Genomic DNA, 17,521 nt, shown 5'->3' with positions numbered 1-17,521 from the left:
TTAATGTCAATACTGACTATGTGCCATGCTTCAAATGGCGATTTTTAAGAAGCAATTCTGAAAAAAACTTGATAAATCGCCCGCAGTTACCAAGCCTCAGAGTCCCGCGTGGCGTAGCTCAGACTTGATGCGCGATCGAAAAATCGCTCTCATTTCCGTGGTCGCAAACTTTTTTCCAAGATTTCTTCGCAATATTCTTAACAAATGTCTACTTCACACTGTGATGTAAATTTCCCGATTACCATATTTCGTAAACGAAAGATAATGTCCACTTTATTTGAAATTTCACGCGAAAAATGGGTACGCCATTTTGTGTTGTAAAACTATGAAAATGTGAACCAAAATCTTCAAAAATCATGAACAATATAGCCAAAGCATCTTTTCAAAGGAATATTGTGTTTTTTATTCCATAAAAATCATACAACTGCAACACCACCTGCTTAAGTTCAAAGATTTTCGGAGAAAAGCGAGTTCGCGCGAGTTTTTGAAAATTGGTCATGTTTGAGCTGCTGTATCTCAACAACGGATCAACATTATGAAAAATGGCATACAAATCCATAATCAACCATCATTTGTGAGTATTTGTGCCAAGTTTCAGGTTCCTAGCTCAAAAAAAGCCATTTTGGACTTTTGTCCGGCTTTTTCCGATTTCGGACCACTGTGCGGTGGGTCGTGGGCGGGCGGGGCGAGATGCTTGAATGGCAGCTAGCTGATAAGCTCTTTTGGGAAGTCGTCGTCGCCTGCGGGTTCTGCCATGCTTTCCGCTGGGTATCCACGCAACCTCTGCCCGCGGTGTTTCTTCCCTTCAAAGCGTTTACAACTTCCGGTCGCGCCTCTGGGAAATTGTCCAAATCGTCGCGTGAATTCGGCGTAGCCGCATTAGGAACTTGCTCGGGGCTTGCTATTATGTATTGCGTTTCTCAATTATTTTCTGTAAACATAGGCGTTCGCCTTTACATATTTTATGGGTTACGGTCGTGATACCCAGTTGGAGCTATCCCGAGTCGTCGGAGTTGGAATAAGATCAGATTTAATTGTACTCCCTTGCTTGCCAAATAATAGCCACTCAGGGATAAGTTCTTGATTAAATTATCTATTTTCTTCATTAATTAATCTTCTTTATTAAAAACTTCCCGTTTTTGTTCGGTTCCTTTTTAAAATCCTTGTCGATATGATTTTATTGTCGTACGATACCATTAGTGTAACCTTTTTTTCAATGAAAGCATATTATGGGAATTATTATGTGATTCATCCAAAGTACTTTTTCCTTTGTATCCTAAAGTATTTCTTTGGTTGCTTTTAGCTGTAAGAAAATTTCGCACGGCCGCATATCTTCACGAAGTGTTTGTAACCTGTTCTGGAAAACTGGTAGGACTTTCGCAGATCGGAGGGCGTACATTATTGTTGAACGATGAGTTTGTCACTTTCCGTAACCTCGTCCTTCAACAGCCTCACCCGGTGCCTGACCCGAGGACAATTTACCGCCCGGAGACCCTGAGATACTGCATCTCTCCAAAGTGTTTGGTAGAAATTAAAAACTAGGGAATATCCTTAGAAAAAAATATTATGTACTTCACTCTTTCCGAATATTTCCAAATGTTTTAGGATATTCTTATAGGGTTGCTTTCGTTGGAGTATTAACAATACAGTTAAATTTTTGCGTATCGCCGTTATCAATTGCTGTTCAATTTTTTGTCTGCGAAGCCGGCGTTTTAACTTTTTTATTCGGCTGGCTGGTGTGATTTTGCCTTGTACTTATAAGCGGGCAACATGTGAATGACGGCAATTTTTGTAGTATTTTTTGTCGCTTCCGCGTTGTGTTTCCACTTTCGAGAAGCCTTGATAATCATCTGTTGCTGGATTTATTTAAGAAATATTGGAGAAAACCATGTGCTTTCCTTTGATTTAGGTGGCATATTTGTTTATGGTATGGTCTGATACAATGAGAAGCATGACTTATCACTTGGTCGCGCAAGTGTTTAGGATTTCCTCGTTAGGACTACCAACGGGTGTTTGGACTCAACTGGTTTTTGGGAGGACTCCTTGAGATTAAAGAAAAGGAGATTTCCTATGTCAATAAAAAAGATGGTAATCCTTCCTTCAAAGTTCACCTAACCTTTCCCTTACCCTTCTTCTTTGGCTCCATCGCAGTGTTGTGGTAATGATATGTTCTCTGTGGTATCGCGGGATCATTACTTGTTGAGCGGAGCAATTCATTCTCTCTTCATTTTCTAATTCAATTGTTTCTATGTCGTTACTGATTGCTAATTGGGCTTACTGTTTTTTTTCATATTATCAGCAACGGTTCCACAAGATGGAATGTGTGTGAATCTTTATAATCAATATCTTGTTGTTCGAATGGGATGGGGACTGCCGATATGTCTGGGAAGGAACTTTTTGATGAGATGGTTAGGAGGCGAAGAAAATCTGTGAAGCACTGTCAATTTTTTATTTGATATGTATCTTTATAATTTGGCTTCATATCGCCTAAAAACAGTGATCCCAAATTAGTTTTCAATTATACTTTGTAAACTATTTTATCCTCGGGTGCATAACAGTATCCTTGAAGTGGGTATTTAATCGAAAATGGTATATGTGATTATAGAACAAATAGGATAATCAAATTATACTAATACTATACCCCTCACAAGTATTAATTTTATTTCGTTTTTGAGGAATCTCAGCTTTTTGCATTTCGGATATTGTGTGAAAAGAAAAATCAGGCCCAATTAATAATGATGTATTTATTTTTTGTGCGCATTTTTTGTTTTACGGGTTTATAGTTGTTTTTGGTGTTTTCTACCGGCTATTCGTTGCGAATGTAAGGTATTAAAAGTCAGTTCGGGGTGGTAGACTTATTTTTCATAAGCCTGGAAAATTTTCCAACCATGATTTCGATGGTCATGTGCGTTGGAGCACCAATTGGTCTGTCTTTTGCCTGCTTGAGCTTACTTCATAATATTCGTCTAGGAGGTCCGCGTGGATCAGCAATGCCCTTTGTCTGTGGTGTTCCCTTGTAGTTGTTAATTTTGGTGTGGCTCATTTTTGGACTTATGCCCTAATTCAATTAACGCTAGTTATGATTATGGTTTTGACGAATTTCCTCTTCTTGATTGAGGAAGACCAAATTCGTAGATAGTGTCAGTCATATTGAATCTGAGAGAATTTTTTTGAAACCTTTGGTTGAAGACAAGTCAATTAAATCGGGCATAGGTTTAAATGGTTAGTTTAAAGGAGAATGGAGTGCAGTCACCAATCTTAGATTGATGACTGTTGATGATGAATAAGGTGGTGATCGGAATGTGGTATTATCCTCCTAAATGTTCTCACTGTCAATGTGTGATGGGAGCTGACTCACATATTCACGTGTTTAGGATATTTTGCGAAAAACTTAATTGCACATGTAGCGCATTGTATGCTGCGGTTTGGTATCCCTCTGCAGAACAGCCTGGAGGTGGCTTATGTAGCTGTTCTTGTCCCCTACATCAGTTTTCAATGGACCGCTTGTGCCTTGGGGGCTGGTCTAGTTTCGTCAAAATGCTATTCAAGTTCTGCGAAAAAATATTAAAGGCTGTTTTGTTCGGTTGTCCCACTTGTCTGTAATAGAGTTTTTTTTAGACAATGGTGTCTTAATGTATTTTTCATGCTCAACAGATGGCATTGGCGAAGGACAGAATTTATATCAGTAGCATTTGATTTTGGAAGCCTTCATAGCTTATCATGGGGTAGGGACCGAGTTGGTAATCGTGTTCCTGCTTTCTTCTGTGCTGAAGACCGTGTTATCAACGATTGATAAGATATTGAATTTGGTACCCGAGCTGTGACGGCTACACTCATCGTGACCGCTATTGTCATGGTCACGCGTAATAGTCTTTTAGCCTATAATTTATTTCTTTAATTTTATCACTGACGAAGGACCCCTCTCCGCTGTTATCGATAAGTAAAAACGATTTTTTCGATTTTTTTGACGTCCGTCCAAAACGGGACGCCCTGGTTTGAAACAAATACTTATCGCGTATTTTCTTTAAGCCCATCCAAGTGATTTCCGTCGTGGACAAAAAAACAAGTGGATTTTCGGAAAGCGGGTTGTTTTCTTTGCTCCGGATTTCATTTGCGTTTTTCAGCCCTTGTAGCCAGTCGTTGTGCCATTTTCACATTTCAGCCCTTTTTTTTCGACATTTCTTATTCACTTGAGGTGGGATTGAGATTAGTTTTTATTAATCTGGAAATGACTGTGAGGGCATGTTGTGGGATCTCGAAATTTCTTAAATATGCCGTGAGTTGTATTTGTACATAGTATTTTTGAGAGAAATGGGTATGATTTTTTTGTTTGGCTATTTGCTATTGCTTTTTCGTTTAACGGTTTTGTATTTATGGAATTATTGGTTATCTTTTTTTGGGTGGGTTAGGTTAACATCGACATTTTATTTTTACTTAAAACTTCCCCGTAAACAGAAACACCCATCAGCTTAAGGTTGGAAGGCGATATTTGGTGGAACTTGTTCACAGGAAACATCCATGAAACATCCATGCCCTGGATAGGGACCACCTACCCAGGTGGGATTCGAACCCGCGACCTACGGTTTGGCAGGCGAGGACTTTACCCCACCGCCACCGAGGCCGACAAAGATAATGCAATATGTGTAGTGTATCATTCACGAAACAAATTTAACACACTAGTCAGGGTTGTTAATTATGCGAGGTGATTTTGGCTTTTTTTAGCCACCCCTATTCTTTCATTAGTGAGATATCGTGAGATTTGGCTCGACCTCCTCCCTCTAATATCACTTGAGGTATTTCAAAATGATTTTTTTTTCAGTGTAAATACGTTAATCTATGCTTCATCGCACTAGATTTATTTAGGAAAGCAATTTTTAATTTTTTTCTTTATGATTAGTAATCTAAACCCTGTAATCTCGCTATTTTACTCTCTTTCTTGTGGAAAAAATGGCGTGATACTTGCCAGGACCAGATGAGATTGAGCAAGGAATCAGATGAGATTGAGCAAGAATCGGCTGGACCCCCCTACAAATGTGGAAAAATACCAGCATTAGGTATATGTAGTGAGCTAAGTTTCTCATTGCCCACATCCAACGAAAGCCACATTTTCTATGGAATTATAAAAAATGCTACTAAAAATACTTGAGAAAATGATTGTATTGAGTGTTATGTGACTGTATAATGCTATGATTTTCATAGTGGCTACGTTTTGAAAAAAAATATTTTCTGCAGGGCGAAATGGGGTGCTTCCCGCGCATTTTTTCATTTGTCGTAATTATATTCTTTCCGAGTTTTTCTTCGAATTTATAGTCCTCATTTTACGTCGTAGGCTTAAAACGCAAAAGCATATAATTTAAATTTGGTGTAATTTAGAGGCACTTTTGCTGAGGCAGAGGCTGGACTTAAATGCAACTTATTTTCCTACTTGTTTTCCAAATTTTTGTTTTTTCTCGGGGTTTCTCCGAGGGCCGTAGATCGGGCATTAGTTGTTAGTTTACTTAAAACTCTCAACATCTTTGGCGACTTCTTCTTCTTTGGTTTGAATTTATCTATGTATATTTTATTTTGTCGTCCTAAGTTAATTTTTTACTCCCCCTATGTATCTAAGAGGTTTGCATTTGTATGTAGACTGTCTTCGTAAGTAGTTCTCGGTTGAGGCCAATGATCTGCATAAAAAATGCTATTATATTCTTTACATATTGTTTATCGTTGACTTCTTTTTCTACTCCCCAGTGTTTGCAGGCTCATTAGGGATTTGTTGAATTTACATTTAGAGCTTTTGGCTGTTTTCTTATCTTTAAATGTTACTACTTATACCACTTAAATACCACTACTCGTACAGAATGTGAAAAGTGTGGTTTAGCAGTGTGCATGCAAGAATGCCATGCGCCTTTGTCGGCTAGTTTCATTTTATCCTCGTGTAATAATGCGTTCGGTGAGTATACGCAAGAATGGAGGTTTGTATAAAGATAGGTAAAATTTCTTAGTGATGTGCAGAAATCTTTCGGCGAAGTATTCTTGAGATTCTGTGTTCTTTGAGATGACTGTCGGATGCAGTTCTCTAGTGGAGCCTCTCCAGCGCTCCTCAATTCCCTACCTGTCATTTTATTCACACCTTCTCTACGGTCGTTGTAGTGAACGTGGTGCCAACGGTATCACCTTCCAGGTAGTTGTTGCCCTGTTTGCTCGCACTATTCTCTAATCAGGCGTCTTGCATCGTTATCTGCTCTCGGTTTGTCGGGTCTGTTGATATCGACTCTCCCTTGACATCTAATCCACGAGAATATAATCTTTTTTCCGGGTTTCTAAAAATAATATCGGCTTTTCTCGTCTGTTTGTTGTGAAATTTATCCTATGATGCGTAAGGATGACGGTAGGAGCAATATTCCTGTTAGTCCTTCCATTTAGCTGGTCCAATCATCATCTTCGATGTGCAACTCAATCGCCTTGGATGTACTGTTTCAGATCTAAGCTTTTATTTGGATCTAACTATCATGTACTAGCATTTTTAGCGTGAATATTGCCAATAAAACACGTTTCAATTTTTCTTATTCTGACGTTGGGATTACATCTATTTCCTAAATGGGATTATGGAGTCAATCTTACTGCTTCCAATGGGTGCCAATTTCTCAAAGCTATTTTACTGGACTGTTTTCAGTAGTGTATTTAAAAATGTCATTGTTTAATAATTTCCAGTAAGTATCCTCTCCATTAAATTATCTTCATTTTACGTTGCCAGCCGTCTTAAAATCATACATTTGCGAAGTGTGTGGTCGACAGCTTTAGTGTTTGGTGGTTTCAACATTCTCAGGTACCATTTTGATGACATTCTTCATTGGAAGGCCTTCCAAAGTATTGAATTAAGTTTGTAGTTAGTAATGTTCTTATAATATAATATTGAGCTAATTTTTTTCATCATCTTGTTTGTGTAACAACTCGGGTCCACCCCATTAACTCTCCACTTGTCCTTTCTTTTGCGATATTTTCATATTTTATTTTTCTACGCTCCCTTATTTCTACACCGTACTAGGCAAACCCTACCGCGGGGTCTTGGTGGAGAAAAAGTTTCCCCGATTATCCATTTAATTGAATGTATTTTTTACGTTGGCGGCTATTGCAGCTTCAAGTCATATGTGCATGCGGATGTCTGGAGTTCACCACAAGTTGTTTATTATGCGTTGGTATTAATGCGATTTGGTTCAGCTTTTAACAAACATGCCTCCTTACGCGCAGCGTAATGCCGCTAACAGCAGTAATTTCGTCCATATTGACACACGTTACTAACTTAAGGCATTCAAGTATACGTTATACGCATCGACTATTTAGTACTACTGAACATATTTTTCTGTAATAATGATTTAAAAAAATAACTAAGTTGTGGGAGACTGTTTTTCTTTTGTTGAGTTTCATCGTTTTTGATCAGAATGAATTTCTCCGTTCTCGAATCTATTGAACGTGTGTCAGGTGAGCTTCTGTTTTCCTATCGCTTTAAGACTCAGAAAATCGGTCGTTTGAGTGTGATTCCAAATTTCATGGGGAATCATGTGGACCTCTTCCCGCCGGAAGGAGCGTAGTCAGATATGCTCGGGATGATTCAATGGCCGTGGCGGGTTTATCGCCGAGTGGCTTTGGAGAAGGGAGGGAGGGAGGGCAGAGTGCCTCTCCTCCGCCCCCGACCTTGCCTTCGCCCCCCCCCCTCCCCCGTTCTCCCCTCCCGCCCCTCCATCCCGCGCACCGTTGCCTTCGTCGGACCCCCGACCGATTCCTTCCCTTGATTAACCTCCTGGCCGAGAGGGTACTATGAGAGTGAGTGAGAGCTATGTGCCCGGTCGCTCTCTTCACGTTTTGACTCCTAGCGTTAGGGGATCCCGCATGGGATGTGTGTGTGTTGCCTCAGCCTCTCTGGCATTTCCGTTCTCCATTCCATTCCGGTCGCTCGCCGAGTGAGTGTGCCTTTCCACGGATCCCAGGGTTTCGCTCGAGGACGCCGAGTTCACGGTCGGTTATGCAGGACCGATGGGGATGGCCTTGTAGGTCATCCGATGTTGGCTATGGCCCAGAGAAAATGCAAAAGATGCTGACCGAATACCGAGGGCATCGATGAAACCCCGACTTCTTCACCATAACTTCATGATCACGATAAGACGGTTGTTTTATTTCTTAAGCGACCTAAGTTTCGCCCATAGACACTGTCACTGTCAAGGGACATATTATGTTGTTCAAACCTCAGTTTAGGAATAAAATTTATGTAAATAAAATTTATGTAAATAAATATCAGTTTTATTTTTATCATGATAGCAATTCTCGATTTCCTCAAGGTTTTGCATAAGTCTGTAAAGTCAATTCGTCACTATTATTGTGTGCTTTCGAATGTGTTAGGCTTCAATCATTTCGAGTCATTTGTGAACCCACATTTTTCGTAAGCAGATGTGAGGTAAAGTTGTCGGTCAGATGAGTTTTGCTGCTGAATTTAATTACCATCTTTATATAAACGGCAGCTTTGTGCGATCGACTTCTTACTATCTATCTTGCGGCGTGGGGCGCAATTTTTACTGCGAGCCTTTGTAAAAATCAGTCATGTGAATGAGTACTTGAAACTCATAAATTTGAAATCCCAACTTAAGCATTGCATTATGGAAATAGTTAATATTTTATAATATAATAATATTAGGGAAGCCCGGGGTAAGCGATTTTTAAGTGCGAAAAAGGTTCTGAGCAAGCGGTAATATCTATATCCAGTCCAGATTCGTGTTGCTTAACTTATAAGCAACACCAATCTGGAGTAGTTAATAGTTACTACCGCTTTTTTTCGCACTTAAAAATCACTTACCCCGTTCCGCCCCGGGTTCCCCTACGTGTAAACATATTAATAATGATACGCTTACTATTTTTAATTGCATTATAGGAATGAGTTTTGAGTGAATTATCTATCAATTGGATATGTTGATATCCTTTTATGATTGGAAATGAATTTATAATCCCTAAGAACCTCATGAACTCAATCGCTATCGTTTTAGTTGGCCAATCACACCCGTCAAATAATCTCGGATTCTTGGAATTCCAACTTTGTCTATTGTGTCTCAGGCAATTATTTGCTCTCTTGTGAGCGCTTACTCTAGTGGTGTTAAGTGTAGTAACTTTCGAAAGGCAAAGGGTGATTTCTGAAGATAAATGCATAGGCAAATGAATGCATGCCAAACTACGGAGATTTTTCTTTTGTTTGTCGAGAGCCGCAAACTTGTTAGTTTTCCCCCTTGTCATATTTTCATGTGGGAATGTCATGTATCCTATTTTTGAAAGATTTTTCTCGAGTGTGGCGATCTATATGATCTCAGGGAAGGTAGTTGCACAGCCTAAAGAACATATAAACGGGTATTTAAAAATACCTCGAGTAATGGCGTGAAATGCATAGACGCAAGTAAACAAAACATCCCCTGCTCTGGTGCTACATTAATATCACGGTTGAGTCAGAAAATGATGCACAACTATGATTTTCAGGTGCTGTGTGTAAAATTGGCTTTTGCGGAAGGATGTCGTAGTTTTAAAGTCAGGCTTGGATGTAATGTATGTTTTTTTTCCCAGCGAATAATGGCAGTGAAGATTTCTCTGGTGTCACATCGTGTTAGGTCCTCCATATCTTCCGACGTTTCGATGAGAAACTCGCTTATCGTTCTCAGTGATTCAAGGATACGATTTGGATTTCTGTTATCGGCGCTTTTCATTGCTTCCTGGTTGTAAAGCGGAATAGGGGCTTGCTTTGAGTATAATTTTGTAATAGGTTTCCAATGATAATGCTATGCCTCAGCAGGTGTATTAATTTGTAGAGGATAATCAGCCTTTTCTTTGTTGGCTAAAGTCATTGGCGGATCTATGAGGGGGCTATAGCCTCCCCCCCTTGGATATCCAATTTACACTAGATAGAATGGAAATTTTGTTCGGACCCACACTACTGCTGGGAGGTTACCCCCACTTAGCCCCCTCCCCCTTGTCCCTATCCTGGATCCGCCACTGGCTACGGTTCGGAGAAATAGTATTTTTTATGAATAACTTGCATTTTTTTAACTAAAAATTATAATTTCTCGAAGGTTGAGCGAGTTTTCTCGTAATAAAATATCATTTTTACTGTGTTCGTATTTAGTCCTTACCTCCACGGATTTCTTTATTACTTCTTATATTTTTTCCCCCTTTCCCTCCATTTGGTTTTTATGCCCATTTTTTGCCATACACAAATCTGAATTCCTCGATAAACCGTCTTGTGTTTTTTTTTCATTCCTTAATTTATTATAACTGGTCATTCGTATGAACATGTTTATCTTGTATTTCTCTCCAGTGCTATCTGCATTTCCATCAAGTGTGGCGCTTATGTTAGTCTTGCTTTTAAATAGCTTTTTTAACTGCGTCCTCTTAAGGTCGATGGGATTCATCCCGTGTTCTCTTATCGATAATTTTTAGGCCGATTGTGCCTTCGGCGCTTTCTCTTTTTGTGTCCATTGTGATCTCTTCCACGCTAAGGCTTCCACGAGAGCAATTGCCAATGATTACTTCCAGATTCATGGAATTGTTGGCGAAGAATTGGAACCCCTCTCTGTTTCATGTTTCAGGGAACGTGGCTGTTCTTAGAAATGTCGGTGGCTCTGTACTTCACTTGTATTCGCGTGTCAGTTTTGTTTTTCCCAGAAAAGCGTTAAATCATGAAAGTGGAAATGCGCTCCTGAAATTTCCGGTCTGCAATGTTCAGCTATCCGAATTTTCTTTCGTTGACTGAGAGTTTTAATTGCTTGTCTATCACTTTACAGTCATACGCATTTTGCACTGAATTGGGTGGCTATAGCATAAATATTCCCATAATTTAAGTATCTTAATCATTGGCACCAAATATAAGAAAGGGATCTAAGCTGAGATTGATATTTACCATTTATCTTTATTTTATATATTTATTTCACCTCCAAACACACATTGGTTGTTTTCATGACTAAATGAGAGGTAAAAGGTAACACAATAAATAAGAAACAAACAGAAAACAGTTTTATTGGGTATTGTAGCGATACTTGTATAGCTAGCTTATTTATTTTGTCGGCTACATTGTGCTATTTTTCTATTTAGCGTGGTCGTTGTTCGTCAGCCTATTTGAGGTAATGGGCGTCTTTTTGACCTATTGGTTTGTTAGCCATAGTTAGATTGATTGTTTGTGTTCAATGTAAAGTACGAAATGATGTAGGGCATTGAGGGGATTATTATTTCATGGATTTATTTCTTTATTTTCTTCTAAACCAATTGGTAAACCAATCTTTATTTCCTGTACATATTAATCATATTATGCCTTTCTGCCATCAATTAATAAAATTCTGATCATTCCGGCAGAGCACATCCAGGTATAGGAACTATACGTTCTTACCTGTGATGATCCTCATATTTGTCAGGTCGAGCCTTATATGGCTTATTTCCCACACATGCCATTCATGCAATAGAATAGTTGATGCCGGTTGCAGGAAATTTCGCGGAATGGACGTTGCAAAAATAGACTCATCATCGATTTTTAGCTTGCGTCCCCAGGCAGTTGCAAGCGGTGTTTCTGATTGTGGGCGTGTGAGGGGTAGGTTGCTTGGGGGTTGTAGAGGAATATGAACTGCATTTCGCCGAGGAGATTGATGGAGTGCGTACCTGCGTAGAGAAGACCAAATGAGAGGTGTTAGCATCTAATCTATTCTTGGCGCTCAACCGTCTCCATCTTCCGTCATTCCCGCTCGTAGGAAACCACTAACCACCTACCCATCAGCTTCGGTCGTAGTTTACACTCGAAATACAACATAGCATTGAATGTTTCACCTGTGACTTTTTGGTGGTGCCGCGAATATTGCAGATGGAGCAGGCAGGAATGGATATCTATTCTAGCCGCCTCTCAGCTCGTAATCTTTTTTTCTTATCTGTAATTGCTGTTTTTTTAATCGTGTTAATTCATAGTTTATATGGTTGATCCTTCTTTCACCGCGCTTACAGATTTGTTTTGTTGTCCTGTGCCCCTGGTATACCAGATAAGGGTTACAGCTAAACATTTACTTTGTTGTTATTTGTTCGATGAATTTGCGATTCTCAGTATTTATTTGTATGGAGCACAGAGCCTTATTCTCAGGCTGAGGGCAATACGTTTGCGCTGGAGGGCTGCTATATTGCTTGCCTTACTGGCAATAACGCTTTGTGCGAACGTTGTAAAACGTTTTGAATGTGATTTCCATTCATGACATCGATCTCTCTTACAGGTTTCAATTTCTTGGGATCTACCCTAGTCGTGGAACCATCTGTTGCTGGCGGTACCAAGAAAAGGTGAGTCTGGTTTCAATCAGTTTTATTTCGTGATGAGAACCTAACTTAAATGTTTCATTCAGAGATGCATGACATGATCACTATGTTGGTCTCTTCGTAGCGTAGAGCATTAGCAGGAGGTTATGCTTTAATGCATTATCATCCTTATTTGGTCGGTTTGAAAGGTATGAACATTTCTCAGCCACTTTATTTCCTTATTGACATGCATCTTATTTGGTTATCCCGCTGATGTCGAAAGAAATGTAGCGAGGGAGTGTTGTGTACCTTATCAAGTAATTTAATACCAGCGGTTGGCCGTAATGGCTCCAATTGGTGTACTATTTATATTTACTTTTCATTTTAGAGCATGTGGTTACTTGTTTACATGAATGATCATTTTTACGGAATCAGTTGAACTTGACTCGTGGACTAGTATGTTTCATTTGCGAATATATTTTGACCTTATGAGCTCTTGGTAATATTGAGTATCTCTGGCAAGTTGCACGAACTATGATCATATGATTTTGCACCAAATCGATTAAATTGGGTTACGCATGGTGTCTTGATGCATATTCGCCGTTGTCCAATTTTAAGTACCTTGAAAGCGGTAGTTATAAGTCACTTGAAAACCTTAATAACCATATTCAAATAATAAATAGAATATAATCAAATACTAACCGATTAAGGAGAGGGAGATTCTCATCTTGTTTTTACGTTAATACTGAGGTAATTCAGGTATTATATACTTAGCCAATGCTGGTGTTGTTCATCCCCAAGCCCCGGGATCATATCCATCCAGCATAGACATCCTGTGTAAAAAATATCACTCTCGTGCCGTCTTCTAAGAATACCGTAACCGCTATAGTTGGCTTGGTGTGGTTAAATAGTGCACTCATCTATCCAAGCAACCGCGGCAGTTGTTGTTCAGTTTTTTGGTCCACTTTTCTGGTCCATTCAATGTTTAAGCCCCTTAATTGGTTAGAATAAGTGGGAGTAGAGCTCTCCCAAGATTAAGGCATAGCCGTGTGAATTTCCCACATTCTGGATAGGGGGGGGGGCAATTCTTTTCCGTGGTCCACCTCGCGTTCTGAGGATTTTTGCTTGACGTTGTTAGGTTTCTCCCGGAATTATAGGACTTGGGACCCTTCGAGAAGCAGTTAGGAGCTCTAACTTGTAGGTTACCACGATCCTGTTTCAATTCATACTCGATCAAATTTGCTTTGCAATTTAATACTATTAGATTCTGCAATCCCTTCATCTTTGGTGTATAATCATATAGCTGGTTTGACGCTGCTCTCCGCTCAGTTCACCTTTAAGGAAACTTTTTTAAAGGTTAGTCATTTTTACTTAGTTCTTTTTCTTTACATACCCATTCTCTTATCTTATCATCCTTTTTGTATTTGATCTTGCTTTTGGACTTTGTTATGGGGGACCGTAGCCTAACTCTACTGGTCTTTTAATCCTAAGTATTTTTTTGTAGAATTTAGGTGTTTGACATAACTTCCAGTGATGCATAATATGAGAAATGTGATGTTCTGTGATGTATTCCTATTCGTCACTACCACTGAGGATTTTATGTCAATCATTCTTTGGGTAATGTATTCAAAATGACTCAGTGTCACCGGCGATTCTATCAAAATGCATTGAAGGCTTCGGGTCAATGGTCCCCTATTTAAGCTTCACGCTCCTAAGTAACTTTTTTGGATTGGTGTTTTGTGTATACTAGATTAGTCTTCATTTTCCATTTCGGTGTTTTTTATTTTCCTTGACAAGGATGTCCTTGTGTACCTTAAAATGTTGTGAAGCTGGAATTATCATTATTTTTTAATGTGTGAATCGATAGCTCGATTAACCTCCTCAGTCCTGGAGAATTTTATGCAATACATCGGATTTTCATTTCTTTACCGCTTGTCTAAGGGAAATGTCGTTATTGCAAGTAGTTCATTGCTTCCTGACAGACGATAGCATCATACAGAAGCATGATTCACATAATTCCCTAGTGTTATTTGTTCGCCAATTTTGTTTGGACTTGAATACAAAGTAAAAGTAACTGTAAGAGTAAACAGTGATGGAGTAAATATACATTATTGTTATTATAAGTAAGTAACATCTAATTAACCAGAAAACATCTAGATATATCCCGGGACTAAAGAGGTTAATTGCACGCGTGAACTTCTCTCAATCATGTTGTCTTCATAGCTGCTAGATATTTAGTACATTTCCTCAATTTCGCCGTACTCGTGGATTCACCTACGGCCGAAACGATAAGTGTGTTTTAACCGTGATTCTTATCGTTTTTACGCTTTCTTGCTTCGGCATCTCAAGTCTACATTATTTATATTTTAGTTATTCTAGCTCTATATCTACTTTATTTTACTACTTCCGGGAGTATTCGATCCGATGAAAATGCCGCTAAAGTATGGTGCGTCGGATGAAACTCTACCGGGCTTCCAACCGGGTTATGGTTTGCTCCATGCTGACGTTTCTACAGATTTCTTCGCCGTCGTCCTCTGGGAATTGATGCCTCCGCAATTTCGGTACATCTCCTCCATCCATACGATCTACGTGAATTCGACTCTTAACTGTCGAGGGATTCATTTCCTGGAGGCGGCATCAGCGTAAATTGTCTGAACGTCGGCATGGAGCCTCCTCTAACTCGGTTCGAAGCCCGAAATAATGTCATCTGCCTCATTCACAGGCATGATTTGTTTTTCCGATCTGCTTGTGGCACGTAGCTGAAATGGCTGTAGAGGATGCCTATTCCTCCGCTTGCATGACATTGTTATCGCCTTACGTTTTCCCTCCGTATTTTTTCTCTCGGCAGAATAATGCTCTCCCAATTGTCAGCATTATTAATTATGTTTTTCTTCTCGTCCGCAGGGGACCTGGTGGCGTCGGAGACGCGGCTGGGGAACATGTCGGCAATGGATGGAGGTCAGTCGTCAGAATTTTTTGTTGCCACTTTTTTCGGCTGCATATGGTGTTCCGTCGCTGTGATACGATGGCGCTTCGGAGGCTGTGAATACTTTCCCATGCTTTAAGCGTGTTCAAAACTGCGTTGTATCCGGTTCCTTGGGATACCTTCTGCCGTAATCATGGCCATGGCAACATCCAACTTGACAATTTCCTGGCGATACCTTAGGCTCTTGCCTTCGCTATTTGCATTGTCGGCGAGGTGTTTTCGAAACGATATAGTATACATGCACTTATTTTAGGTCGAAATTTTTGTAAATTAAAAAGAGTTTCCATAACGTAATCTCTCGGTGTGCGTTTACGTTTTGATGGACATTTATTCTTTTATGCCGTGTTAGAAAAACTTATGTTTAAAATATGTAGTGCTGTAGGAGAGAAAAATAACCTGTGGAATATCTTCAGAATTACAGCCTTGAAATGATTTTGGTGCAGTGCTTATTTGCCGTACTTATTGCTTCCTGGGCATTCTTTTTGTCTCTTGTGCTGCGATTAGGCTCATCTTTCGGGGTGGATCGTAAGTTTGTAATATCCATATTCGATCAAGGCTCGGCAGTAGTCAGTGCTTATTTGCTAACCTACGCTATTTGGTAGTTCAGCTCAATGTGATGTACGCGAGTGTGACAGTTTGTGGAATGATGATGATCATATAATTGCTGTCTTCCTTGAAAGTAATGACGTCCTGGGGTAGTCCTTCATGATAATGTTCGTAAACTTGTCCGCAAAATATGGTCATTGATGCAGTTTGTAGTATAGAAAAACCTTTTAGAGCTGTATTTTCTGCTTTCACCTATATTTCGATGGACTATCATCGTGCTCGTGTGTTTTGCTGAAACAAAATGGAGGAAGTGAGGTCGGTAACCTAATGAAGTATCCTGTAATTCAATCTCGCGATGGTGGATTGCGTACATTTTTTTTAAGGATTCGATCATATTAATTTCCGACGAATGTATGATAGAGAATCAATGTCACTCCGGACATGGTTGTTGGCAGTACTTTGCTTGATAGAGACAGTAGATGAATGGATCCGTTTTCCACAGCATTCTTCCGCCGTGAGCTTATGTACGAGTGGTCGAAATCGCTGCCGCCCCTCGATTTTCCCGAATTGCCTTCGTTTCCTCTCCACCCGGGGTCTTCACCTCTAGCGCATTCCTTTCCTAACGCATTTCCTTACGTCCTTCCGTTCCCCTCACTTTGAATGCTATCCCTCTTCCCTTCTTTCATCTTTACTGATTGGATATCGTCTATCGGTTGACCGCTCGAATACAAGTTTGTTACTAGTGATGACCCAATTTTCGAGAAGAAAATATTTGGGCTAGTAACTTTATTCAACATATAATTCATTACAAGTAATTATTATTTTCCAAAAAAAAGAATCGGTAGCAAATTTACCTCGTACACATCACCTTTCCACGGTTTAATTTCATGACTGCGGGAAGCATCTGCCAATCGTGTTAAGCAAATGAAGCTTTGAGCATAAAGCATAAAATGTAAATACTTTCTCTGAAGGGGCGCATAATTCTTACGGCGCTCGTACGGCCGTATTTTTTCCTGGCGATTTATTTTTTCAGTATCTCGAAGAAAATCTATTTGGTGAGACTAAGCAGTCGAGATGTGGGTGTGTAGGAGAAGGTGAAGTGAACGGGGAGGAGGAGGAACGACGAAGTGCTGAACATTGTGGTTGTGGAGAGCCATCTTCAGGATGAGATGGAAGACAAGATAGGTATGGATGGAGCGAGTAATTAGTGGGGAGGGGATGTTGAAAACAGTGCTAGAGGGTAATGTTGGGTAAACGAGGGAGAGAAAGGAAGAGAATAGGATTTTAACGGAATAGGCCATATTGTGATTTTGAGACCGAAATACCATGACTGGATTGGAAACTGCCGTAACTTCTTAACCCATTGTAACACAATGTTGCTTCTAAGCAACTTCAAAAATGTATTATGTTCTGCTCTATTTAGGAACTATCGAAAATACGCATTATTTTGTGGTGTTAATTATAATGATGAAATATTCAGCTGCCACGAAAATTATGATAGACTGCGAAATTTTGCAGTTTTCATAATGAAAATTCTGGAAATTTGAATTCTGCCGAAAGTAGCTCTTGGTTAGAAAGGGTTAATTGCGCCATGGAAGCCTACCTTAATCTGTAGAATACATAAATAATAAGATACCCTGTAAGTTATCATTGCCCTTAGTTGGGTTGCTTTGGGATGATTGCTAGCAGTCTCGGGCTGTTACCTATGGTTGG

General features: G+C 39.7%; 1 protein-coding gene across 3 annotated transcripts in view; it reads left to right on the top strand.

Moving 5' to 3' along the window:
* LOC124164030 (insulin-like growth factor 2 mRNA-binding protein 1) overlaps window positions 1-17,521 on the top strand; it is a 207,621-nt gene that overhangs the window by 15,552 nt on the left and 174,548 nt on the right. For all 3 annotated transcript variants that reach the window (XM_046541189.1, XM_046541187.1, XM_046541188.1), the window contains exons 3-4: window positions 12,258-12,321; window positions 15,181-15,234. In XM_046541189.1, coding sequence (XP_046397145.1) covers window positions 12,258-12,321; window positions 15,181-15,234 — 118 coding nt within the window. The remainder of the gene's footprint in view (window positions 1-12,257; window positions 12,322-15,180; window positions 15,235-17,521) is intronic.

Source organism: Ischnura elegans, chromosome 8 (genome assembly GCF_921293095.1).
Source record: "Ischnura elegans chromosome 8, ioIscEleg1.1, whole genome shotgun sequence".
Taxonomy (NCBI): domain Eukaryota; kingdom Metazoa; phylum Arthropoda; class Insecta; order Odonata; family Coenagrionidae; genus Ischnura; species Ischnura elegans.
Note: the sequence above shows the minus strand (reverse complement) of the source record. Positions and strands in the feature narration are given on the sequence as shown.